The 27,135-nt window shown below is 34.1% G+C and overlaps 3 protein-coding genes across 3 annotated transcripts; 2 read left to right on the top strand and 1 right to left on the bottom strand.

Moving 5' to 3' along the window:
• The first annotated feature begins 394 nt into the window (after positions 1-394).
• On the top strand, positions 395-5,580 carry LOC145315980 (mitochondrial inner membrane protease ATP23 homolog). Its single transcript, XM_080156225.1, has 8 exons — positions 395-529; positions 1,420-1,485; positions 2,151-2,187; positions 2,528-2,618; positions 3,305-3,412; positions 4,440-4,504; positions 4,932-5,045; positions 5,451-5,580. Exons 1-8 carry the CDS (start codon positions 514-516, stop codon positions 5,545-5,547), a joined length of 594 nt encoding a protein of 197 aa, XP_080012351.1. The 5' UTR covers positions 395-513; the 3' UTR covers positions 5,548-5,580.
• A 30-nt stretch (positions 5,581-5,610) lies between these two features.
• On the top strand, positions 5,611-14,661 carry ida (anaphase promoting complex subunit 5 ida). Its single transcript, XM_080156224.1, has 15 exons — positions 5,611-5,862; positions 6,357-6,611; positions 6,804-6,880; positions 7,011-7,087; positions 7,346-7,829; positions 8,466-8,610; positions 8,935-9,102; positions 9,926-10,046; positions 10,652-10,782; positions 11,117-11,323; positions 11,722-11,809; positions 12,641-12,761; positions 13,085-13,156; positions 13,885-14,050; positions 14,451-14,661. Exons 1-15 carry the CDS (start codon positions 5,611-5,613, stop codon positions 14,568-14,570), a joined length of 2,484 nt encoding a protein of 827 aa, XP_080012350.1. The 3' UTR covers positions 14,571-14,661.
• Positions 14,662-15,555: 894 nt separating this feature from the next.
• LOC145315978 (uncharacterized) lies at positions 15,556-26,076 on the bottom strand. Its single transcript, XM_080156223.1, has 4 exons — positions 24,816-26,076; positions 20,611-20,712; positions 17,817-17,889; positions 15,556-17,559 (listed from the first exon to the last, which is right to left on the bottom strand). The coding sequence occupies exons 1-4, from the start codon at positions 25,860-25,862 to the stop codon at positions 16,022-16,024; spliced, it is 2,760 nt and encodes a 919-aa protein (XP_080012349.1). The 5' UTR covers positions 25,863-26,076; the 3' UTR covers positions 15,556-16,021.
• Between the last annotated feature and the right edge of the window lie 1,059 nt (positions 26,077-27,135).

Here is a 27,135-nt window from a genome sequence, read left to right as displayed (position 1 = left end):
TTTAATATAACACATGCAGTGTGACAGCTGTCCCACATCTCATTTTTAACACCAAGCTATATGAAATAGAAATATCAAAGATAAAACACCAAAGCCTTAACTAATAATAAAGATCAAATATTAATCTGCAATTAAAACAAGAATGATAATGCACACAGGTTATATTTACATATAAGGGCATATAATAAAATGGTCTACTGACATGTTAATAAATACAATAATATGAGTTTCGGTGGGGCAAACTCGTACCCAGGAATCTTCTTGTAGATGGCAGTCTAAAATACAGACAACATAAATATTTATTTAAACAGGATAAAATTATTTGAAGAATATTTATGAATTTTATCTCATAAAAAAACATTCTCTAACAGTGAAATGAAAATTATTTGTGATACCTAACTCATGTTTTATGTGATTTTAATCCTATGTAATACTGTAATACCAGAAATTAAGGAAATCAAAGTATGTTTTTTTTTTACAGATGTTAATATTTTTTTAATAATGTGATTTAAGATGGATACAGAACAGGGTTGTCGAATTGGGCACTTTTTTTGATATTGGGCGGCCCAATTGCCCAAAAGGGTTCTGGGCGGGTTTTGGGCGCCCAAAAGTGGTTTTGGGCACTCTTTTTGGGCAAATGTCGTAAAAAGCATCTAAAAAGGATATAAAATAGCCTAAAACCATACCTAGACTTATTCTTAGTAATAAAATAGCCTAAAACCATCTCAGAACCTATAAAAACTCCACTTGAAAGGAGAACCATATCGGTTCAGCATTTAGCGAAATCCTTCTCTAGATACAAAAAAAGCTTACTAATTTATATAGTTAACCAGCGGCTACGGCCCTAGTGGCCTCTAGGGGCACTTGAGGAGGGGAGAGTAAAATTTGATAATCCAATTATTATATTAGATTTGAAAAGAAAAAGTAAAAAAAAATTTTGAGGGGGGGAATAACTTTTTTTTGGAGGGGGTGGGTTTCCTCCCCCCATGTTTATTTTCAGTTTACAAAAAATTTTTTAAAAGTTTTTGGGGGAGTAATTTTTTTCTAGGGGCGATTTGTCTTAGGAGGGTGGTGGTACCCTCCCCCAAAATAGTTATAAACCTTCCCATAACCTATGAGAAGCTACCCTATTTAGGAGAACCTGATCGGTTTAGCGGATAGTGAGATCCTTCGGTACAAACACACAGACACACAAACAAACATACACACATCCTGTTACTTTAGTATAAGGATATCACCCAAAAAATAGGCCCGCCTCCCCCTCTTTTTTAATCCCCTCCCCTTTTTCTCTCCCCCCTAAAAGGGGGGTGCCCAAAACTGCCCAAAAGGACCTTATATTGGGCGGCCCAAAACCGCCCGCCCAAAACTGCCCGCCCAAAAGCGCCCGCCCAAAATGACAACCCTGAATTACAGAACAAGATTCTTGTGAACGGCTTGTAGCACAAGCTGTCAACAAGTCTCCTTTAATAAGATTGTTAATTTCAGGCAGGTACAAGGTTCATTTTTATCATATCCTCTAAGAAGACTGTACGTACGAGGGCAAGTGATGTTCGTTCACTGTTTAGTTTCTGATAATATAGGGCTAAATAATTGAAGCAAGTTTAGGTCTACCTTGGTCTTGACAAAAAATTAAAATTGTATAATGAGTTGAGATTGTAAGCCATCAAAGGTTTTGACACAAAAGAAAACTTTTTCGATAAAAAAAGCACATTAGCAAGAAGGGTGGTGTATTGTAACAATGTAAACAGTATGATTAGTGTACCCTTGCATTTTACAGCATTTGATGACATTTTGCCATTTTTTTCATTTTCACTTTGAACTCAACAAAACATTCTATTATATTTTTTTTCAAAAATCGCTGAATATTTAAAATATTTTTCATATTAACCTATTGTGAAACTTATTTATTTCAGTTGACATAACAATTAACAGAAACCTAGTATATTCACAAAAAATACTGAAACGCACTGCTGGAAGGTGATTTTAAAATCACTTTCTCTCTATGTGCATTGTGCATAGTCCTCTTTGAAGAATGCTAAACTTATTTATTTATTAACTTCTCAATAATTTCTTTCGTGTAATTGATCTACGTTTTCAAAGACTTTAAGAAATAAAATGCATACCCTATAATTTTGTTGTTATTTTCTTAGCACTGGACAAAAGTGGCTGCCCTTTTTCTTATGACAGGTTAGTTTTTATGTACGTTATGGTAAAAAGAGCTTCTTAATAAATCATTTAATTTGCAATGGTTTTTTTTATAGTTTTTACTATTTTACTTCGCTTTGAACAAGTATTCTGCTCTTAAAATCTAATTATATTTTTATATTTTAAAAATTAAGAAATATTTTGTTTTCGTTGATCCAGTCTATTTAGACTATTTTATTTTAATATTTATGTATAGTTTTCGTGTATGTTTTTTACCTGTTCCTCACCGTTCCAATACAATTCCTCTAGATTTTAGAGGCGCAGCCTCCCCTGGCACAAATATTTGATACAAAATGCTATATAATGTAAAATAATTTGTCAGGCATATAAGTTGTGAGCCCTGCAAGAAAGGATTGGCTGGTGGTTATGATAGAAAACTTAATCAACTTGTTATTTGTCAAAATTATTGCAAGGTAAATTGAGTGGGCGGGCAGCTGCCCTATAAATATTTAATATTTTTGTCTATCCGACGTATACCACTAAGAAGGTAGTGTTTGAACTTCTTTTTGTTTAATAAATATTTTATAAATTCGACATGCAACTATACATTTTATATAAAGAGTGTGAATTAGCATAATCGGTCTTTAATAAATCAATGCCTATATCCTTTTATATAAAGTAGTACGGTTTTTGATGTCTGTTAGGAAGGATCTTGCTTACTTCTCAACCGATATGTTTCTCCTTCTCATTTTTGGGGAGGGTACCACCACCCTCCAAAGATAAATCGCCCCTAGAAAAAATCCCTAACCCCAAAATTTTTTATTTAATATTTTTAAATAAAATTACAAACGAATTCACCTCCCCCCTTCTTAAGTGCCCCTAGAGGCCTCTAGGGCGTAGCCGCTAGTAGTGTATATAGAAATTGTTTCATGCATCTATAATGGATTATGGAAAGAAAGCTAAGTTTTGTCGAATTTTCACAGCAGCTTTTCTCCTATTTCTAGCCACTGCGTGGCGCTCTAACCCAGCGGGGTCATTTTCTAACCCTTTGGGCAATCATTACCATTTACCTAACCTCAAAAAAAAACCTATCAAAAGCTACTGTGAAAATACGACGAAACCCTCTAGTTTCTTTACCATGATTTTCTATATTCTGTAGGATGTAGCTACCGTAGAGAAGACATTGGTCCATGAGTTAGTTCACATGTATGATTATTGTTCATCAACTATAGATTTTAGTAATATATATCATCTAGCTTGCACGGAGGTAAGGGGGGGGGGGGAGGGGGGAGTTTTGACACATTTGCGTAAACCTGGCACCTAGGCCTTATCTTTGGACTGAGAGGATAGGTTATTAATGATAAAAGCATTCTTATATGATGAATTTCACAAAGTTTTAAGATTTTTTGAATAGGCCTCCAGGTTCCGGAGCTCCAGGCCTCCAGGTGGTCTCTGTACAGGTAAAAATGAAAAAAAAAATTTTTTTAAAGTTACAGGTCAACTTATAAAACAAAATATGCATCTTTTTTAATATTATTAACATATTTGAAGAAAAAAGATGCATATTTTGTTTTATAAGTTGATTTGTAACTTAAATTTTTTTCATTTTCATTTTTACCTGTACAGAGAGCACCTGGAGGCCTGGGGCTCCGAAACCTGGAGGCCTATCCAAAAAATATTAAAACTTCGTGAAATTCATCATATAAGAATGCTTTTATCATTAATAACCTATCCTCTCAGTCCAAAGATAAAGCCTAAGTGCCAGGTTTACGCAAATGTGTCAAAACTCCCCCCCCCCCCCTTAATTTTGTTTAGTTAATAAAAATGAAGTGTATCTTATGAATGACCACACGTTAGACATAGAGTTTATAAAAAATATTCACTCCATCCTTTCTCTCCCCATTCCTGGCACCTAAAATCATTAAGGTGAATTTTAAGGGGAAAGGGTTGATCCCAGCCTCTACCAATAACGAAATTAATTCGGGAAAAAATCACGAAACCTATACGTGTTTATCAGCTGTCGTTGGGGGGCAACACATCGTAAAATTGACGACCTATACATTTGCCCCCCAAATATTATTTTAGATTTATTTCGCTTGTTGGTTATACCTTATTCCTGGGTTGATCCACACCCCAAGGAAAATGCTTAAAAACACCACAGGTTCTATCAGTATGTTCCTTGAAAAGCAGAACCCAATTAGTCCAGTGGTTACCAAGATCTTAAGCTACAGACGGACAGATATCGTTCTACTTTGCATTATAGATTAAGTAATAAATAAACAATTTTTTGATAGGTGCGAGCTGCAAATTTAGCTGACTGTAAAAATCCTTTGTCCTCATTCTTGGATGGAAACTTTAGGTAATACATTTCACTTTTAATAAGAGATTCGAATATTAAAGCACATTTTACAGATCATACATTGAATTTTCATTAAAAAAAACGTCCATATAATATAAGATAAAAATGGTGGTCATATCTAAAGATATTGTGTTATTTTCCATGATTAGTTTTTACACTTTGAACTCAACAAAACATTTGATCGTATTTTAAAAATTGCTCAACATTTTATTCTTATACCAAACTAAAAAGCTTGACATCCCTGCTGGAAGATTCTTAGGTCGCTTGTTCTTGCTCGTTCATAGTCTATGTTAATATTTTTAAGCTTTGCTACATGTTAATATTGACGTCCTTGTTTTTCTATTCTTTGCTGAAAGGAAACTGATAAATTCCCATTTTAATTTTGTCGTGAAATGTTTTATGATATTTACATTTTGTATTGTTTAAGATTGATTAAAGGTCACGAGGATTGTGTAAAGGATCGTGCTAATAGGTCTGTCAGGATCATTTATGGAGTCAATACTGCAGTAGCTTCTGAGGCTGTCAACAAAGTATTTGAAAGGTTTTGGTCATTAGTTACTATATCTAGTTTATATTACACTGCAAATAATGGTTTGTAGCTAAAATTCTAAAAAGTTTTAATATATTTTAATTCGAGTATCTTTTTATTCATTAGTATTTAATTTTTTCTATATTTATAACTATTAAATAACCTTTTTAAAAAAAAACTTTTAAGGTTACTAATTCAAATTTTAATAATAACATTGAAATGAGATAATATGTGAAGTATTTTTTTTGTAGATTTCTTAAAATAAATGAAAGACTGATTAAACCTACCATTCAAAATATATTTTCTACACAATTAAGAAAGTTAAAATTTTCTGCTAAAATTATTTTCTACTAATTATCTGTTAGCACTATCTTATTGTAACCACAAAGAATACGTTTACATATTGACGGAATTTAGGTGTTACTCTGATCTGGAGCCAGTAGGGAGAAGATGCTTTGACAAACAACAACAATATGCAGCCTTTCATAATTACTCCAAGAAGCAAAATTTATGAAGATGTGAAGTTTATGGCTTATGTATTAGAAATATTTTACTTTTTAGATATTGTTTTTTTTTTATGAATTGTGATAAATTTAATTTTACAGATTTAAAATATGTATTGAATCATTTAACCAAAAAAGAAGCTAAGATGCCAACTAACGAAGGTGTTCCACCTGCAGCTGTTGGTGAACTGCCGCAAATACCTACCTCGGACCGTTTAGCCGCCTCCTATACCATGAATAGAATGTCCTCCCCCTCAAATGAAGTAACACCCCACAGAGTTGTCACTATTTCATTTATTATTGATTATGTTGATAAAAAAGCTCAGGTCAGTGCATTTAGTGCTTTGTTCTATGCATAAGAAAATTTCTGTATTAGATATTTTTTAGGACTCGAGTAGAATATTTAAATGCCTTATTTAAAAACCTAAAATATTATATAAATGCATAGAAAATATTTTCTCGCATTCATTCGAATCCGGTGGATAGGAACCGGTTCTCATCCATACGAAAAAACTATGTCTAGCATCGTATTATATCCAGCTTTCTACAAATATAAAAATGTACAATCAAAAAACTGGTTTTAATCTTATAATTGTACGTTCTGTATCCGCGAAAAGCTGTTTATAATACGATGCGAGAAATAACTGTTAACAGTTATTAGTATTAAATAGAGTTAAGATTGATATGGTTAGTTATGAAGAAAGAATATCAATTATTTGGTTCTTTTAAACTATTCAGGGGAACAGGATTCAACTCCATATTCCATTATATCACTATCTAGTACACATGAAATAAAGAAAGCTAAAAATTCCTTTTGCAGGATGGTATGAACCTTTATCCACCTTCAGTCCGTACAAAGATCGCTCTACACATTCTCAACATGATGATGTTGACAGATCAAAGTTTCCCATCAACTATACAGGCCATGAGGAACTTGTTAGAGGCGGATGCCGCGCCCATTCTTTCCTCCTGGGCCAAGGGGTTGGTACGCCTCAAGAAAAAGGGTATTGCGGGGCTCAATGATCTCTTTATGTCGGTGGAGAAGATCATTCTAGAGGAACCAAATATACACCAGGTTAATAATATTTTGTGAGGTTAGTCAATCGCCAATATGGACCAAAAATTAACTTCCATTGTCTTAGTTTTAAAACGTGGAAACCAAAATTAAGCGTTATGCAGTTGCAGATATAACTTTATTTGACATTTCTCTTGATTTTTTTAATAGATCAGAAACTAAATGAAGCACAAACTATATTTAAAATTTTAGAATTTGATAAGTCGAAAATCTCTGGCTGGATTGCTTCTAAGAAGATTATTTCTCAATTTTGATAGAATGTCGTTCAGGTAAATAGATTTTCGTGGATTTTTGTAAGTATTAGGACAATACTTTTATAGGAATGTATTTTTCTTTTAATTAAATATTTATTATTTTTTATGGTAATTTGTATTGTTATTAATAAAACTTTTTGTACAGTGAAGTTTCTAGTTTTGAAATGAAACTCTCTAAATACATACAATCTGGCATCCACCAACTTAAAGAAATTCTACCAGGAAACATTTTATAACAAAAATATAAAATTATCAATATTTTTGCAGATTAAACACTTTCATGCTATATTACATTACGAACGGCTGCGCCCTTAGCATCTAGGTGTTCTGTATTCGAGGGAAAGTAAAAACAGTAATTAAAAAAAAACATCCCAAGACTTTAATCTACAAAATAAATAGCCTCAAACCCCCCCGTTAAGTAGTCAAACACTATTCATTAGAACAAATATGTATTGTATAAAATGTATATCGTCTGAACAGAACGCAAAGATGAAGATGCTGGTAACGAAACCTCTGGGATGGATATATCCTCAGATACAGAGGCAACACCTCAACCCGATGAAACTATGGAACTACCCAACTCCTTATTCTGTCCATCGCCTGTAAACGCGTCAACAGCCAGCATAGACACAACCCACATGTCCAGCCAGCAACAAGGTACCTACAGAGGTATGTCTAGAAAGCAGGCAGATCTTTTCATTGCTACACAATCAAACCTGATACAAACGGCAGAAACACATGCACTATCCCCAAAAATGTTACAAAAAGAAATCAATAACATTTTAAAGTCTAATCCTGGTCTGTCCGAAGCATACTTTTTGTCGTACCTGAATAGCCTGCGGATGGGAGAGTTCAGTCAGGCTGTTGACAACCTACACACAGCCTCAGCATTTGCTCAGACAGAGGAAGAAGGAAGTCAAAGCTTTAGATATGCTGTCCTTAATCTTGGTTCATTACATGCCAGGTTAGTTTGATAAGAGTACAATTTGATTCTTGGAATAGAATAATTGGATCAACTGCAGTTCACGGTAAAATATTGCTGGTAAGCAATATTTACAAAAAATCTATGAGTTTTAAAGGCTGCTAGCTGCCAAACGGCTGAACGTACAGATCATACCCGCACACCATTTTGAGCGGCATAAGAAGGCCTACAAATAATCTGGAATAGCCTAGATCCAAATATGCAGAGGGAAAGCTTCACTGAAGAAAAAACGCGTAAAATAGGTCTTTTTCGCGCATTTCTCTGCACTGCGAGATAATTATGCATTACTGATTTATGGCTATTCCAGATTATTTGTAGGCCTTCTTATGCCGCTTTAAACAGTGTGCGGGCATGATCTGTACGTTAAGCCGTTTGGCAGCTAGCAGCCTTTAAAATTCATAGATTTTTGGAAATATTGCTTACCAGCAATATTTTACCGTAAACTGCAGTAGATCCAAATAATTTGTTACTTTATTGCTCACATCTAAAAACTCATTGGATTGTATAGGTATCTCTTAGATACTTTAAAACTCATATTCCATCCATTTGGATTAATTAAAAAAATGAATAGTATTCGCGCAATCTACCTTTAAATCTATTCTATTTCTATACCGTTAGATTTGGCCACGACTCCGAGGCTAAATCCGCTGTGAAGGAGGCCATTAAGATTGGACAGAAGGACAAGGATCATATCTGTCTGCAGCACTGCTTGTCCTGGCTCATCAGGGAGACATCAGACGATGACACTGTCGCTCTACATCAGGTTCCAGCTTTAATTTTCCATCACGTTCCGTACAGATAAAATACGGTTCTGATCTATGATGAAATTGGTTACGAATTTAGTCATTATCTTTTTTTAACTGCAAAATAAATCTATTATTCAACATGGAAAGTGTCGTTTGGGTATGTTCTTTCTTTGTTTCCCTTCTAGTTTATACTGTATAGATGCTAGGTATCTAGAATCTAGATCCTTAAATCTTTTTTATTGCCAACCCATAAACCTAAAAGCCCAAAACAAATCACCTTAAATTCAAATACAAAATTACATTTTGAAAAGTTAAATAATAAGTAAATTGTTTTACTCTAGCGAAGCATTTCACGGTGCGAGGAGTTGAATCTGCCGTACCTGGCCAGCCTGGGTATGCTGCACCTGGCAACCAAAACTGAGGACCTGGCGGACAAACCTGAATATATTCTGGACCTTTTGACTAGAAGCAGTGTTCTAAATTGCAAGTTTAATCTTCATGACCTACCAGTAAGTTTTTTTTAAAACTGCAGGGGTGTATATTCTGCACAAGATTTATTTTTTTCCCCTGCTACAAATTTTTTTATTTTTCTTCCCCCCCTAGTTTTTTCTCACCAAGTAGGGGGAAAATGGAAAAATATTTAAAGAACTCTATATTTTATTTTTTTTATCCCTCCTACCACACCTTTTTAAAAGTTTTTTTCACCAAGAAGGGGGGGGGGGGAAATAAAAAAAATGTTTTCAGTTTTCTTAATTTTTACATTTTTTTCCCCTCCAACCACTTATTTTTATTCCCCCCCCCCCCCCCTGAGCAGGGGATCCCATGTAGAATATACATCCTTGTAAAACTGCTTAACTGGTGATTTTTTATTTAAATCTAGTTGCTAATGCATTTTTAAAGCGCAGCTTTTCTTTAATTATGGTTGGTTCATACGTTCGTAACGGTTGTTTCCTTTCGTGTAACAGTTAGCTCTTTTCGTTAATTTCGACATGTTAGAATTGTCCTATCGATTTAAAACTTTGCATGTTGATCCTATAACGTTAGGTACGATTTAGAAAGCGTAGCAACTCTGTAATCGTTACAAGAAATTCCATTTAAAACATGTTAATTTTTTAACCTTTTTAACAAAAATTTATCTGTTTTTTCAAATACTGATTCCTATCACAACAAGGTTCAATGGTATAATCGAAGCATCTCTGTAATCAAAACCTAATAATCCAAGTACGTCTATAAACAGTATTTATGCAAAAAATACTTGCAATTTAGTTTCGACTTATACATTAATATTCGGATTAATCTGTTCTGAACTCGATGTGGACTCATTTAATTTAGGGAAATAGTTATCTGATCCGAAGTGAGGTTTGGTCATGTTGGGGAAGACAAAATATGAATCAAACTTTGGTACAGTTGTTGCTACGAATGAACCTGAACAAGGATAATGTTCCCTACCTAGGTAAAAATTAACTCATTTCTAGTGTAGTGCAATTTACATACAAGACGTCCATTATGGCTTTGTCATAAATTATTTGTGGCTTCGCGATTGGAAGTTGGTATATTCCCAGATTTGATCCCAAGTCTTTCAGCAATTACTTTTTGCTTACAATAAAAAGAAAAAAAAGCCCTTTTTGGGGGAAATATTTTTGGTCCTAGGACAAACTCAGTAGTCCCAAACGTCGGAGTGGACAAACGCCGGAGTTGAAACTTAACCTATTTTAAACCATTTTTTAGGTTTTTTAAATTCCCAACCCCCTGCGGGGGGCTTATTTGTATGTTCATATCTTAACCTAACCTAACCTGTATAGAAAAACGTGATTCAATTAATATTTTAGCACTCCCGCGTTTGTCCACTCCGACGTTTGGGACTCCTGCGTTTGTCCTGGAACCATATTTTTTTTTTTTGGGGGGGGGGGGGAGTGGGGGGGGTGTCCTCAATCTGATCAGCGGTTACCGAGATCTTAAGCTTCAGACGGACAGACATCTTTCTACTTTGTATTTTAGATGTAACATGTTACATATTTTACTTTGTTACGAAAAATATGACAGATTAAATATTTGTAGGAGAACCAATAGTTCTTGGTTTGTGCAACATGGCATTAAATCTTGAGAATGAGGGATACAGAGAAATAGTGGATTCAATTCTGGCTCACTGTCAGGCTCTCTTCCCTTCCTCCCTATCTCAATTCTCTAAGGTTGGGTATTTTTCTATATAGTTAAACCCTGTGCAAATTCACATTTTATTCTCAAACTTTTTTTATAAAGATTAGGTAGTTATTTAATTCGATAGTGTATTTTGAAGCAACACAAATAAAATTATAAATTGTAATTAATTTGGTCAAAAGAAAATGGATTGAAAATTCTGGTCACCTCGATCTTTTCCGCATGCATATAGTATTTTTCATGAAAGGTATACGGTGTACACTAGTATTCATTTAAAAATACTTTTAATGGAATTAACCTTTTGAAAATTATCTATTTACTTTTAAAGTTAGGTGTTAAAGTTCTAATTCTAATTAATTTTTATAGTTCTGGAAAATAACTAAGCAGAAAATCTTGTATTCTCGCCATCTTGCTGGTGGTGACTGGGTTAAGGCAGAGTCTGCCCTCGCCAATCTGTCCGCTCTTCAAACTAGCTTGGAGATACAGCTGTGGAAAGCAGAATTAAACTTTCGCCTCGGTGATATGGAGCTCACGAGATCCATACTCACTGACATCATTGAACAATTTGAAAAGGTTTGTTCTATTTTCTTGTTTATAACTTTTATGCGAGGCGGGGTGGGGGGAGTTATTTATCTTTATTACATTTTACAAAAATGATACCTAAATAAAAATAGAAACACATCCTTTGTCCTGTAGGATAGATTAAGTTATGTACATCCTAAAAAATAAATTAGTAGGTTTTTTTTGTCTGAAGCTAAAGATCTCGGAAATTGTTGGTCTGAATGGTTGTACTCTTTAGGGATTCTTTATAAATGTCTGGTTATGGATTTAGGCTATTTTCCTGCCATTCCCCGCCTTTCCCTTGGTGGAGCTATAGGCGAAGCAACTAGTTTACTATTAAATTGTCTGTAATTTGTTGTCAATCTGCATTTTTATTAAAATTACACAATCATAAAGTATTTAAATTCTAGAAAGACGTTCCACAAAACTCCAGTCGAGACATTTTGGTGAGAGCGTTTATTTTGATGTCGGAGATCCAAGTTTTCAGTCATCATACAGGTTTAGTTTTATTCATGTTCATTAATTTGGTAGACATTCTTTTCATATCTAAGCAATTTGTACCCTCTCATTTTTTTGTAAACAAAATATTAACTGTCGTTCTCATTTTGTCCTTCAAATTTTTTCTATTTCATAACTCTGCTGTAGAATTTAAAACTTGCTACTGGCTGCCGGCGCGGCAGTTTTAGTAAATATTATGGATATATATTTAAATATATAATAGGATATATAAGTTGGAAGGAATTTTAATGTTAGGGGGAGATTTGAAAACTGCATCAAATTTTAACGATTTTTTTTATAAAATTCGTTTTTTGTATAATTCTTTATTTAAAAGCGGAAATACAATTTAAGTTAATTAATTTTGACATCTGTGATTGGTGGATTGAAAACTATCTGCGATCTGATTGGAGAAGCATAAGTGTCGTACATCATTCACCCAATTAGAGAGCAGGTAGTTTCTAATCCACCTATCCTATTGGTCAAAATTAATTAACTTAAATTGTATTTCCGCTTTTAGATAAAGAATTATACAAAAAACGAATTTTATAAAAAAAAATCCTTAAAATTTGATGCAGATTTCAAATCTCCCCCTAACATTAAAATTCCTTCCAACTTATATATCCTAATATATAATGGATAAAACCAGTGATGATATGCAAAACTTTATTATATCACCTGCTTCATTGATGCGAGCCAACGTTCGCAATACTTACTAAGTCGGCCATCAATATCAAAACTCATTCTTTCCCTTGTCATAATATCCACGTCTATTCTATATCCATTTATACAGCCTTTTCCCCATGAGGAAGTGAAGACATCCTATTTTTGTAGGTGGTGCCCTGCAGTATTTGTTGAAGGCGAAGGAGATCTGTGAGAGGTACAGGATGGAGTTGCTCCACGCAATTGTCTGTCTACACATTGCCAACAATCATCTTGTCTTGGGATCATCAAAGTAATAATTTTTATTTATAAAAATCAGATACCAAAGTAAGGAGGGTTGTGCGATTTTTTTTTAAACCCCTCTTATTAGCGGGTTTCAATAGGATTGTTGCGCTTAAATTCCCACAACAAACCCAAAAAAAAGGCCAAATTGAACCATTTTTAAAAAAAACTAGAATTGGGTTTTTCAATTAGAACCGAAAAAAATTGATTCATCAGTTTCAAATGAAATCGCCAATATTTGGACAATAAGATCCGAATTAGATTGTCACTTGACCTCTAAAGAGAAATTTATTTCATTATCTTTGGTTTCATCTGATGCAGATTTTTTTCTAGAAAAGCTCTGCTGCTAGTGAGACGTTGTCTTGTTTTTCTTCTCTCACATGGATCTCTTAGAGACAGGAGTAGGTCAGTGTTAACAATCTCAATCTTTAATCAGTAGATAAAACAGCAGTTTCATGAGGAAGATTTAAAAGGGGGAGGTAGGTTGTGCTAAAATTCTGTAAAGGTGTGAGTTTTAAGGCTTAAAAACAGTAGTAGAACGATAATATTCACTAAATATAAATACAGTGTTGAGGATCCGCATTGATTGTATGCGGATCCGACTCCGGATCCTTGACAATAAAAATAAAATCACTAAATTTTTCAAAAAATATTTATTCCTTAATCTCGAAGTCAAAAATACTTTTAATTTTTAAGTCTGAACCTAAACCTTAAAGATTGGCTCTCATCACGAGAATGTCTTTGTAAGTGACTATTTTATATAAATTTAGGTAGATTATTAAATAAATTTATACTTCTGGATCCAGATCCTTGGACTAAAAAAATGCGGATCCGGATTTACAACTCTGTATAATTATATAAAATATTTTGTCTATGGTTCTATTCAATAAGGAATACACATATTTATTGAATATTATCGTTCTACTACTGTTTTTAAGCCTTAAAACTCACACCTTTACAGAATTTTAGCACAACCTACCTTCCCCTTTTTAAATCTGTTCTAATTGTGGAAAAAAACATCTTTCTTTTTTTTGTATAAACAATGGAACTATTCTTCACAAAAAGCAAAAATTTTGTAGCTAAATAATTGGCCTTTTAATGTTCGTCGAAATAACGCATGTGATAATTTTCAGAGGATTATTGTTGTGTGCCAAATGTCGCATATCTGCCAGTGCCGACCTTGGTGAACTGGAAAGACGTAGTGATCTTCTGGAGGGTGCCACACAAGTGGGCCATGCCCGGGATGGCTTCCTACGCCTCCAGGACTGGGACAGAGTCAAGGACTGTCTTTATTTACAGGTAACGGAATCTTATTTGTATACAATTTGTCTTAAAAGCTCTGCAATTATGTTCTTTTATTGTGATGTCATTTTGATTTATTATACCTTTTTATTATTTCGATAGAGGAAATTAACAAAACTATAACTTTGGCAAAACTAGGGTTCTCACAGTTTTGGAATCTTTTAATTAAACCTAGTTGATATAGGACACTACAGACTTCCGTCAGAGCGTTCGGTCAGTTTATTTTAAGGTCATTTTAAAGGGTAAGGATGCTATATATCGAAATAAAACTTGTTTAATTAGTAAGTCACAGAAAACAATGAAATTTCAATGTATTTGAAATATATATCTTGAAACGAAAGAACGGTAGGTAATCTTTTTTTCATTTCAAATGAAATATTGTAAATTTTTATTTAAGGCGCGTATATATCACAGCCTGAGCCTCACTTTAGAAAGAAATATGGCGGCAAAGGAGTACAAGAAATTTGATGAACTGTATCCATCAACTGGTCCTGTTCTACAACTTGTTCTACTATAAATATATTCAACAACTTCCCTTCAATCAGATGTGGACCATATACCAAGAGGAGGGAGGGGACATTTAGCTGTAGATAATAATGATCTCCAAAGTTATAAAAAAAGTATTACTGTCCAGTCCCTTCCTGTTAAAAGAAGGAAATGAAGGAGAATTTTTTAATAGTTATTTTTCGTATTCATTTGACACCGATTAATATCCAGTTTTCTACTAATATTAAAATGTACAATCATAAGATTAAAACCAGATTTTTAGCCCGTGCCTCCGGTTTTAATCTTATAATTGTACATTTTACATCCGCAGAAAAGCTGTATATAATACGGTGCGGTAAATAACTATTATCGTCTTTTTTGTAATATTAGCTAAAATGTATATATTACAGTATAAAAAATCATACTGTAATTGGCATATCAATTATTATACATTAAATATAGTTACTTTTTATTTAAATTCAATCTTATTTGTGATACCAATTCTATTCTAAGCCTTTTCTTTTACTTCTAATGTTTTTGCGTAAAATTGTTTCATAATAATCGAAATTGTTTAACCAGTGATATAATAGTTATTTCTCGCATCGTATTATAAAAGGCTTTCCGCGGATATAGAAAGTACAATTATGAGATTAAAACCTCGGGGCTGAAAAAACTGGTTTTAATCTTATGATTGTACATTTTTATATTCGTAGAAAGCTGGATATAATTCGATGCTAGACATAGTTTTTTCGTATGGATTAGAACCGGTTCCTATCCACCGGATTCGAATGAATACGAGAAAAAACCATAAATATTTTTAAAAGTGGGGCTTTTCTACATTTTGGGTGGCCCTTCTTTGATAACAAGAAATAGTCGTGAAAATTTTGGTTTTAGGTTCTGTGAAAAAAATATTTGTTAATGTTTGTTTGTCGGCTTTGTTGAGCCTCGCTTTTATGGACATCCTTGTTTTAATTATAATGCAATTTATTCAATTTCATATCAAAATTAGAAATGCATTTTATTTCAGTATTTATTTTATGTAAGAAAATAATATCTATAGCATGCATATTTCATAATTATTAATAAAGTTCTAAATATTTTTTCTACAACCTCTGCATATGATAATGATATAAGAATTAACTTATTACACTAATATATTTGTACTAAATGAAATAAAAAATATTTAAATTGATATAAGTATTAAGTATGTATATTGTATAATGTATCACAATGTGAAATTTATTTAATCTATTACAGTGATGGAATCAAGTTGATTTCGGTGTAATAAAGTGGCTACTTTTCAAAGTATTAGGTTTATGAGTGTAATTTGCGAGTATGTAATGAAACTTAATTTTTAAAAACTTTGAAATATATTTGTTATACCAAAATCAACTAAAGTTCCTCACTGTATTCTTGAGTCTCATTTTTTTTTGGACGGAAGTGACATATTTTGCCTTACTTCTATACTTTTTCTTTTTTACTTCACTCTGGTATAATATACTCCTGGCGAATATGCTGTGACTGGTGAATTTGTTGTTGAACACCAATATTTTGTCTATTGTCCATACCTGCCATGGGAGCCAGGGTGAAGGTCATAGGTGTCAAAATTGAAGCTCCGCTAATTTGTCCCTGCTGCATGCCCGTTGCTGACAGCGTGTTGGCCACAGAAAAATTTGACTGGTTAATGAGTATGGGCTGTCCACCGCCAGCCACAGTCATGGCCATTGCAACTGGTGCATATGATTGACCCAGATGCGGTGAACCCGCCATACCCAGCTGCTGCATGCTTATCTGTCCCGCCCCACCGTGGGAAACTGGCGGTGCGGGTGCAATTGGTGCGGGCGGTTTCGGCGTAAGACGCTGCATTTTCGGCGAAGGCTGTGGTGTGCTGGAGCCACGAAGTTCACCACTATTAACATAAGATCTAAGCGGCCTTCCCAGACATTTGATGCTAGACAGGTACTTTTTAGCTTTGCTGCCGGATTTTTCTTCAAACTCATTTGGAGTTAACCATTCATCACCCATAAGAATACACTTCCCTTTGGACCCTGACTCGTATTTACTCGTGTACAAATATGCCGACATTGTTTTACATTTGACCTGCATAATTGGACCTATCCTAGACCGTCCTCCCGGAACTTGGTAGGAATAAGCGTGGGGCGACAAACCTGCTGCCAATTTTGGGGATGTTTCAATCTTGGGCGGGCCCATTTGGATAGGAATAGGTGGCTTAATATTTGGAGTCTGGACGGGCTTTATCTCCTTTTTAACCTGCTGTTGTTGGGTCTGGGTTGAGGGTGATGATACTATTATTGTTTTAGATGCTGCTGATGTCGGGGATATACTAAATATCGTGCTGCTGACAGGAGTCAAACTACTCGTACTGACGACCTTGGCCGATTGTGTACTAGGGGAGGGAATACCACTTAGCTGAGAAGGATTGGGAATAATTGAAGATCCTAATGTTGTTCTATGGTTTGCCGGAGAAGGCGAGGATAATGAAAATCCTGTGCTAAAGCTGTCTGTAGAGAATGTTGACATTGTTGTTATTGTAGAAGTTGTACCTGGCGAAGCTTTAGCTGGCCAGCAAATGGGCGGCGATAAGAAGTCTGGAAATGCTTTCATAGATTGGTCCTTACTTGTTGGAGACCCTACTTTAACGGACAATTCTTTTGTTTTCGAAGGATCTTTGTCTGTTAGGATCTCAGATTTATTAACTTGATATTGCATATTTGAACTAGATGAAGATGTGGTTGGTTGTAAACTCTGCAGCAAATCTTCCTTTTCATGCTTGGGTCTTTTCTGTTGGTCAACTTGTTCCTCAGGTTTACGTTTAACCCCACTAGTATCTTCTTTTGTTGTATTCACATAGGTATTGTTTGTTTTGTGACGCTTTTCATCTTCTGTAGTTGCTGAAGATTTGTTGGGCTTTGATCCATCTTTAATGTATCCATCTGTTTGATCTTCCTCTTCACTACATCCAACACATTTACACTTCTTACTGTGTGGTTTTATAGCTCCTGAAACAATAATATTATATCAGGTTTAATTGCTCTCATACATTATACCTAATATACCTCTGTGACATTTATTGGGAAAGTTTTTTTTTAATAATCCTTTGAGATTATGAGTTTATTGTTATTGATATATGATTTCAAGTTTTATTAATTGGTAGTATATGAATTTTTTTGTGGACATCCCCCCTTCCTGTCCTATCCGCTCATGCCAAGATAGAAAATTTTTAAAACAAATTATATTCAATGAAAAATGTTCTTACCCACTAGAGCTTTCAGTGGCCCGTAGTCTGTTTTGATTGCATCAAGATATTTCATTGTCTTTGATCCGCATACCTGAAAAAAATGTAAGGTAATCAATAAATAGCAATTTTAGATACTTTTTGATCAGTGCAACTAATTTCGTCGCGTCGTGTGAACAGAACGTGCAGCGTACTAGTTACTAGTATGTTTGTAATTTTTTTATTATTATAACAGTTTAGAGATTCTTTTGTTTGGACTTTAAATCAGTGTTGCGGAGCCGTTTAATTTTGATCCGGCTCCGCGGAGCCGGGTCTGGAATTCACGGCTTCGGCTCCTACCTAAAAGGGGGGGTGGGCGAAAGTGACACTTTTTGAAACCAAAACTAAAAGTCAAAGGAACTCAACTAAAAAAAGAGTTACAGGTCTGACATTTTGCATGGCAGTTGCTTTACAGGGGTACAATATGGAACTGTGAAAGAACGGCGGCGCAACCGCCGAAAACCGCCGAGAAAAGGCAAAAAAAAATCGGCGGGAAACGGCGGTTGCGCAGCCGTTTCTTCACAGTTCCATATTGTACCCCTATAAAGCAACTGCCATGCAAAATCTCAGACCTGTAACTCTTTTTTTAGTTGAGTTCCTTTGTTGACTTTTAGTTTTGGTTACAAAAAGTGTCACTTTCGCCCCCCCCCCCCCTAGATATACCACACTTTTCTGGGATCTTGCTGAGTCAAGTATCAACTGTTGGGAATATCAAAGGATGACTCCATGCAAAATATGAGCCGGATCCGGCAAAAACCGGCCGTGAATTTTATGAAAAACCGTTTTTTTCCGGTTTTTAGGGGGTATCTGTAAATCGATTCAGCTGGAGCAAAACCGGTTGGAGTTACAAAAAATTTTACTTCACATGAAATTAAGCCAATGCAATTGCCTACAAAAATGTACTTCATCATCAACTTGATTGGACAACTCTTTCCCCTCCTAAATGTCCATTAAAACCTCGGAAACGGCAAAAATCGCCAAAAATTAAGCCTTCGGCGGCAAATAACGGCTAAACGGTCAGCCGGAGGCGAATGGAACATAAATAAAGAAATGTCTGCCTCAAAAAGTTGTTCAACATCAAAGAGATGCTTGAAGTCTCTAAAACGACTCCTTCCCCTCCTTTAAGGGGAAAAACTGAAAAAACGTGATTTTCAAAAGTATGCCCACTTCGTGGGTGTGGGGGGCACTGAACCCGTCACCCCAGGGTCACCAAATATAAAGTCTAGACGGCCCACAATGCTGAATTTTCACCAAGTGAAAGTCTTGTGTCATTATCTCTTATGAGAAAAAAGTTATTAATAAATTAAAATTTCAAATTGTGATTTTTTGATGGATTTCTTTGATGAAATGACAGGCCGGTCAATTTTTAGGCCATTTTTGCTGTTTTCGGCCCGCCACGCCCAAACAGTTTGAGATAATCTCACGGGACCTTTTGCCCAACCTAAGTCTGGTTATTTGTGAGGTCTAGGAAAAAAAAACAGACTTACGCAAAAGATTATAATTATAATCTTTACACAGAAAAATGGCACGAGGTGAGGGTTTGAGGGGGCAAAATGAGCCGACCAGCGATTTTTGACGGCGCGCAGCGACGTCGTGCTTCATCCAATCCGGGATTTTTTTTTCTTAGACCTTACTAATAACCAGGCTTAGGTCGGGCAAAAGGTCCCGTGAGATTATCTCAAACCGTTTGGGCGTGACGGCCCAAAAACCGCAAAAAATGGCCTAAAAATTGACCGGCCTGTCATTTCATCAAAGAAATCCATCAAAAAATCACAATTTGAAATTTTAATTTATTAATAACTTTTTTCTCATAAGAGATAATGACACAAGACTTTCACTTGGTGAAAATTCAGCATTGTGGGCCGCCTAGACTTTATATTTGGTGACCCTGGGGTGACGGGTTCAGTGCCCCCCACACCCACGAAGTGGGCATACTTTTGAAAATCACGTTTTTTCAGTTTTTCCCCTTAAAGGAGGGGAAGGAGTCGTTTTAGAGACTTCAAGCATCTCTTTGATGTTGAACAACTTTTTGAGGCAGACATTTCTTTATTTATGTTTCATTCGCCTCCGGCTGACCGTTTAGCCGTTATTTGCCGCCGAATGCTTGATTTTTGGCGATTTTTGCCGTTTCCGAGATTTTAATGGACATTTAGGAGGGGAAAGAGTTGTCCAATCAAGTTGATGATGAAGTACATTTTTGTAGGCAATTGCATTGGCTAAATTTCATGTGAAGTAAATTTTTTTGTACCTCCAACCGGTTTTGCTCCAGCTGAATCGATTTACAGATACCCCCTAAAAACCGGAAAAAACCGGTTTTTCATAAAATTCACGGCCGGTTTTGGCCGGATCCGGCTCAAATTTTGCATGGAGTCATCCTTTGATATTCCCAACAGTTGATACTTGACTCAGCAAGATCCCAGAAAAGTGTGGTATATCTACCCCCCCCCCCTTTATATATCAATTTTTGTTTGTTATTGAATTGAGAAATTAAAATAAATAATATGAAATATTTTGCTTTGATTTGATTAAAGCTATATAAATGTAGAAGGATGTGTGTCTATTTGTTAAGTAACAATAGTTTTTCAATTTATTAAATAGAAATAGACCATTAAAAAAATCATTTTAGCTAATCCGGAGCCGCATTTAACGAAAATTCCGGCTCTACCAAATTATGGCGGCTTCGCAACACTACTTTAATTACAGTTGTTTACAACTAAACGCATTGGATGAATAGTTTCTTAAACATGAACACTTAAAATTTTGATTCAAATTTTACCTTTTCATATTGGTCTGGGGTCATCCACTGGCCTTTAAATATAATACTCTTTCCTTTTGAGCCATTACAGAATTTGTTCAAGTAAAGCTCAGCAGTTTTACCCTAAAAAAAATCAAAAGCTATATCAATACCTAGGTAATCCATGAAATTTTTGCGTCATTGGTTAATTTTTCTAGATTTTTGTTTTTGCGAAGTTTAGGAAAAGATTATGACAATGCAGTTGGCACATTATTTACGAAAAAAACATTTTTCTGCATGAGGTCTCAGATTTTGATAAAAACTTCCAGTCCCCTTCATTTGGTCATAAAACTAAGGGCTGGGTGATTTTTAACCTTTTTAATCCATTTAAAGTCCGATTTTTCGCGCATTTTCTCACTGTGGTGTTTTCACAATGAAAAAAGGCATTTCTTCATGATTTTCAAGTTTAAAATTTTTACATTAATTTTCAACTTACAGACATGTTTTATATATCAAATTAATCACCCAGATAGGTACAATATAGAATTTGTCTGTAAAATCACAAAAATCATGAATTACAGGGTGTCCCAAGAAAAATGTCAAAACAGGTTTTTTAAACTTTTGACACTGTCAGGAAACGAAGTTTGCCCATTTCTTGCCTTGAAAGTGAATATCATCCATTTTACAACACATATGAAGTAAATTTGGCGTGGTAACTCCAAATTTGGACACCTGAGAAATTTTTGAAACACCCTGTAAAAGTGATTTTTGCGTCTGTAGAGCTAAAAATTGGTCCAAATTGATTATTTTTTTCAAAGTAGCAAACAAAGTATCTAAGTATGTTAGGCCATAGTGTTTTCTGACCAGATTACAATTTTTATATTTTATGGACACCCTGTATTTTCAAAAAAATGAGAAATTTTTTTTTGTTTTTTTCAATTTTTTTTTCTTTTTTTAAGTTACCTATAACTGTCATATAGATACAGATTTTGACTAATAACAAAAATATTGGCCTATTTTACAAATTTACACACTTTTGGGACACCCTGTGCATGTTTTTAAAAAATGGTGGTTTTTGCCCCTTTTTGGGGGGAAGGAGTCGTTTTAGGGCCAGAGACTATTTCTTCATTTTTGTACAACTTTTCAAGGCACATAATTTGTTATTTATACATCAACCGCCACGGCGAACCGTTTTGCCGTTATTCACCGCCAAAGGCGGAATTTTGACCTATTTTACCGTTCTCGAGGTTTTAACGGGCATTTTTGGTAAGAAGGCGTTGATTTATCAAAATCACTCTGAAATACTTTAATTTAGGCTATTTTATTTACTAAATTTCATGTGAAGTAAAAATTTTTGTGCATCTAACTGTTTTTTGTCAAGATGGATTTCAATTGTTAAAACAAGTGAATAAAGTGAATATAATATTAATAATTGATATAACATTAGTAATAAAAGAAACCTAAATCACGTCCATTCAAAATTCCTTTTGACAAAAATGGGTTGGATATACAAAAATTTTTATTTCACATGAAATTTAGTAAATAAAATAGCCTAAATAAAAGTATTTCAAAGTGATTTTGATAAATCAACGCCTTCTTACCAAAAATGCCCGTTAAAACCTCGAAAACGGTAAAATAACGGCAAAACGGTTCGCCGAAGGCGGTTGATGTATAAATAACAAATTATGTGCCTTGAAAAGTTGTACAAAAATGAAGAAAAATGTTTTTTTCGTAAATAATGTGCCAGTTGCTTCAATGTAGTATAATTTTGATTGTAAAGAAACAGAGGCGGAAGCACCTAAGCCGCAAACTTCTGCTGTAATTATTTTAACAATTTAAATGGTAAGTAAAAAGATACAGGAACGAATTTTGGGGAGTCCTCAATATCTATAATACAAAGCAGCTTGATGTCTGTCCGTCCGTCCGTATGTCTGTCTGTCTGTCCGTCCGTCCCTTAAAATCTCGGTAACCACTGAACCAATTGGATTCTACTCTTCAGGGAATATACCTACTGGTCCTGTGGTGGTTTTAGGCTATTTTCTTGAGGCGTGGGACACCTCCAATAAGAGATATAAGTTTTCCGGAATTGTAATGTAGGGAGTAGATTTGAAATCTGCATCAAATTTTAAGGATTTTTTATACAATTCGTTTTTTATATAATTCTTTATCTAAAAGCGGAAATACAAATTAAGTTAATTAATTTTGGCATCTGTGATTGGTGGATTTAAAAAATCTGCGCTCTGATTGGATGTCGTACATCATTCAACCAATAAGAGCGCAGGTAGTTTAAAATCCACCTATCCTATTGGTCAAAATTAATTAACTTAAAATGTATTTTTGCTTTTAGATAAAGAATTTTACAAAAAACGAATTTTATAAAAAATCCTTAAAATTTGATGCAGATTTCAAATCTACTCCCTACATTAAAATTCCGGAAAACTTATATCTCTTAACCTCCAACCCCCCCCCCCCCCCCCAAAAAAAAAAAATCCCCCTATAAATTTTTTTTTACGAATTGAGCGAATTTTACGAATTCGTTATTTTTTCTGCTGGGTAGGTGCGAAAATTTTCGATTCATTTGCATTTATTGCATTTGCTGGGTAGGTAATAGAAGATGTAATTATACCTCTTGGGGCAAAGCCCCTAGAGGCTAGGGGCGAAGCCGCTAGTACTACATAAAGCAACTCCCATACACAGATAATCTCTTCTTGGTATAGTTACATGGGACGTGATGGATAAGACAATGGGTGATAAATTAATATACATTATACATCCCCAACCTTTTGATATTTAACAATATTAGGGTAAAGCGGGGCGAACTCGGTCTTTTTTTCGGTTTTTTGAACCTGCAAATCGTAAAAATTATTTTTTTTAAATGGGACCAAGACCAGTAGAAAGATTTCGGAAAAGTCGATCAGGTCCTAAATGGATGTAAACCTAGGACTTTGGGAAGTTTGTCAAAATTGATCTCTAAAACGGCACCGACTTCGCCCCGCCTTGAGGCGAAGTCGGTAGGGCATTTTCAAGCTTCGAAAAATCGATGACGTATTGATTTTATTACAGCATGCCCAAAAGGTAAAAGTTGCTAAATGTAATAAAGAGTATGCACAAAAAATTTTATTAAGATAGGTCAATTTTTTCTACAAAAACAATAATTTTTCCGAAGTACGCGAAATTTGACTTTTTTTTCCGAAAATTTTTTTGATAAAAAACATAAAAGTACTACTAGAAAAAATAACTTTTTATGACTTTAAAGGCCTGATCCTTAAAATTCAGGCAATTTTGAATAGATTTGGCCAAAAAAAATTAGTTCTATTAGCAAAATTTCCTAAAAAAATCAAATTGAAAAAAAGAGAAAAGTTTGGCAAAATCTGTGGTTGATTTTCCAGCTTCAAAAACCTATGACATATTGATTTAATTACAGCATGCCCTAAAGGTTAAAGTTGCTAAATGTAATAAAGAGCATTCACAAAAAAAATTATGAAGATCGGACAATTTTTTCTACAAAAAAAATAAATTTTTTCTACAAAAAAAAAAAAAATTTCTAAGTACGAGAAATTTGACTTTTTTTCTCAAAAATTTCACTTTTTTATATAAAATTGAAAAAGTTAGTATAAAAAGTGAAAAAACCGAATTCGCCCCGCTTCACTTTTAGTCGATTTAAGAAAAAACTATACAAGCTTTTTTAAAGTTTTAAACGGAAATGGATAGCCTATTAGATTCTTAATAAGTCCCCTGAAGACGTCTAAGCTCTAGCTCTTACCAGTTTTTGCCCAACTTACCGTTTTTCCGACCGAAGCAAAAAAATCGAAAAAAAAAATTTTTGTCGTCCGACTTTAAGACCCAATAAGTACCCTAAAAATTCATCTCACAAAAATTTCATTTTATACTTTTTTGTAGGCAATTTAATAAGGAACAAATTTGATTTTATGTTTTTTTCTGTCTGTCGATTAGAACATGGAGAAAAATGTCATTTAATGAAGGTGGTCAAAAAAATACCGACTTCACCTCAAAACCGAGATCGCCCCGCTTTACCCTACCCTTCTTTGGATTAAAATTATTGGTTTTAAAGTTTGGGCACTTCTAGTTTAGATCCAATCAATCAAAATCAATTGAAAGTACCCAAAGTTTTTCGTCAATCAACAAGATAATGTGGCTTTAAACTTTGGGAATCTGGTTTACCGTTTACTTGAATTTGAATTAGGTATTTATTAATGTTTTTAGGATAAAATTAAAATGATTAATACCTTGCATTGCACAGCAATAATGCTTTGTCCATTTATAGTTGGACCTTTGGCAGGCCTTCTGTTGTTTCTTTTTGATGGAGAATCATCCAGGTAATCATCTAAACTTGGACTAGGCTCTCTTTTCCTGGAACCATCTTTTTTAGAATTTTTATCTTTATTAACACTATTATAGCTATCATCCGAGTCCAGGTCACTATTATCACTTGAATCTGAGTCACTGCTGTTGTAATAATCTTTTTTATTAGAATCTAAAGAACTGTCAGATTCACTGCTAGATTTTGATTCTTTCCTCGTAAGTCTCTTCTCCAATTTAGAGCTATTCTTGGACCTTTTCCTTCCATCTTTTTGTCTATCCTGTTGGTCTTGATCATCACTATCATCAGAAATATGCTGATATTTAAATGAAAATGTTTCTGTGTCCTCCTCTCCGTCATCTTTCACTATTCTATTTGTTTTCTTTGAACCTCTAGGAGACAAAGAATGGGTCCCTTTAGCATTGGCCTTGCTTTTTTGTGAATTAGAACTAAATTTTTCATAGAGCTGTTGCTGCTGTTTCAGGGCATTCTCTCTTGCTTCTCTAGTTGTTGGACTAGTGTATCTGCTATAGCTGTCTGTGTCGGATTTGTAGCTACCACCAGGGGATAAATTTACATTTCTAGACCCGCTAGGACCAGGCAGACCTCTCCCTATCTCGGTTTGGGATAGTTCAACAAGCCCACGGATTTGTAGGGAACGAGCCACATCAAATACAGCTCTTAAAATCACTTTAGGCACAGAAGCAGTGCCACTATACACATATTTTAACACTTTCTCTAAGTATGCTCCTTTTATGCCCTTCAAAAATATAACTGGATCCCCTTTAAGTCTAGGGATAAGATTATAGAAATAGCTAGATCTTGATGCTAGAATAACTTTGTGGGCTTCAAATATCTTTCCATCCTCGCAGGAGAGAGTTATGTCTGTCATATAACCCTGGGTGTATAGCTTATACATTTCCTCCTGCATAGGAGGTATATTATCATCTTTTAGTATAACGTCGTCCCCCATTTTTATAACAATTATTTTCTTACTCCATGCTTTAAATATCTGTAAATTTATTTGTGGTTATTGTTTTATAGCAAAAAAAATATAATTACAGTTTAATCATGACTTTTTAAAAATTTTTACTTAGCCTAGACTGAAATACTTGATTTAGGATCCTAGCATAAGAAAACTGTAACCATAATTATGTGATGCAAATTGTAAACAAACTTTCAATAAATGCGCAAAGACGCCCCACTCTAGATATACCTTGTATAATTAAACCCGGCATTTTATTTTTTTATGCGCTAAAAACTATTTTTGGACACATAAATAAACTTTTTGGGTTTTATATTTGGCTTTATATTTTTCTTGCTGCCTCAAATTATAATCTTAATATTCTTTTTGATAATATTTTACTTTTTATTGATAATAACTATATTTTTGACGCTGAAAAATAAATTGTTTTGAACAAAGACGACCTGAAGGGAGTCATTTCTTTTACTGATAAAGCTGAGTACACTTCTGCTCTATGTATCAGTTTTTAGGGCAGTTCTTTCGACTTTTTAGTATTTCTTTGTTAAATTTATAAAAAGTAAAGTGCTATAAAAATAAATTCATCAGTTATTAATATGATTTGTTAGTGCTTATTGATTATTAAACTTGAGAAATGTTAAAATTTATGTAAAAATATACAATTTTCATTATAATAAACTGACTTGTACCAGTGCCAATTTGAAATAAACAGAGAATATTTGTTTATTTGACATTCACTTACTAAGAATTGCACTGAAGTATGTAAATCTAAATTAAATCATATAAAATTCAAATCATGAATATTAATTGTACCTAAATGTTTATTGGTAATATTTTCTCTATGTTTTGACGTTTATTTAGTACTTTCCTATATGTCATAATTTTTGCACAAAATATATACGTGTCTATTCTATCTGTTTTCATCTTATAATTACTGCGAGTAGTTGGGTTAGGCCAATATAGGCTTGATTATTTTGATTTTTTATTTTGATTTATAGTACTTTGTAAATTCATAAATTATACAATACTTTTAGGAGTGTAGGTTCTTAGAATATAATATTTGAATTATTTCCGATAACTAACTCTATGATTGCACAATCTATAAGTCCGAATTGTAAGCGGTATTGAGGTTCATCTGTTTAGGGCGAAGGCATTTTTAACATTCTAAGTATTGCGCATATAACATATCACCAGAATGTATGAATTAACTTCGGGAGAAAGAATGACTTTGAAGGCTAGGGTAGATATATTTGGCCTGGAAGTG

The sequence above is a fragment of the Acartia tonsa genome, chromosome 4 (genome assembly GCF_053477335.1).
Source record: "Acartia tonsa isolate MP-2025a chromosome 4, ASM5347733v1, whole genome shotgun sequence".
In the NCBI taxonomy this organism is placed as follows: domain Eukaryota; kingdom Metazoa; phylum Arthropoda; class Copepoda; order Calanoida; family Acartiidae; genus Acartia; species Acartia tonsa.
The sequence above is the reverse complement of the archived record's forward strand: the minus strand, read 5'-3'. Positions and strand labels throughout refer to the sequence as shown.

What these genes read in the sequence shown, in the direction of transcription:
- LOC145315978 (XM_080156223.1), bottom strand. Translation starts at nt 25,862, where the DNA reads ATGGGGGACGACGTTATACTAAAAGATGATAATATACCTCCTATGCAG. An exon ending in TTATTGCTGTGCAATGCAAG is followed by an intron (nt 20,713 to 24,815) that starts GTATTAATCATT and finishes GATTTTTTTTAG; the next exon opens with GGTAAAACTGCTGAGCTTTA. An exon ending in GCCACTGAAAGCTCTAGTGG is followed by an intron (nt 17,560 to 17,816) that starts GTAAGAACATTT and finishes TTATTGTTTCAG; the next exon opens with GAGCTATAAAACCACACAGT.
- LOC145315980 (XM_080156225.1), top strand. An exon ending in TGCCCTTTTTCTTATGACAG is followed by an intron (nt 2,188 to 2,527) that starts GTTAGTTTTTAT and finishes ATAATTTGTCAG; the next exon opens with GCATATAAGTTGTGAGCCCT. An exon ending in ATCATCTAGCTTGCACGGAG is followed by an intron (nt 3,413 to 4,439) that starts GTAAGGGGGGGG and finishes ATTTTTTGATAG; the next exon opens with GTGCGAGCTGCAAATTTAGC.
- ida (XM_080156224.1), top strand. Translation starts at nt 5,611, where the DNA reads ATGAATTGTGATAAATTTAATTTTACAGATTTAAAATATGTATTGAAT. An exon ending in AGGAACCAAATATACACCAG is followed by an intron (nt 6,612 to 6,803) that starts GTTAATAATATT and finishes TTAAAATTTTAG; the next exon opens with AATTTGATAAGTCGAAAATC. An exon ending in ACTTAAAGAAATTCTACCAG is followed by an intron (nt 7,088 to 7,345) that starts GAAACATTTTAT and finishes TCGTCTGAACAG; the next exon opens with AACGCAAAGATGAAGATGCT.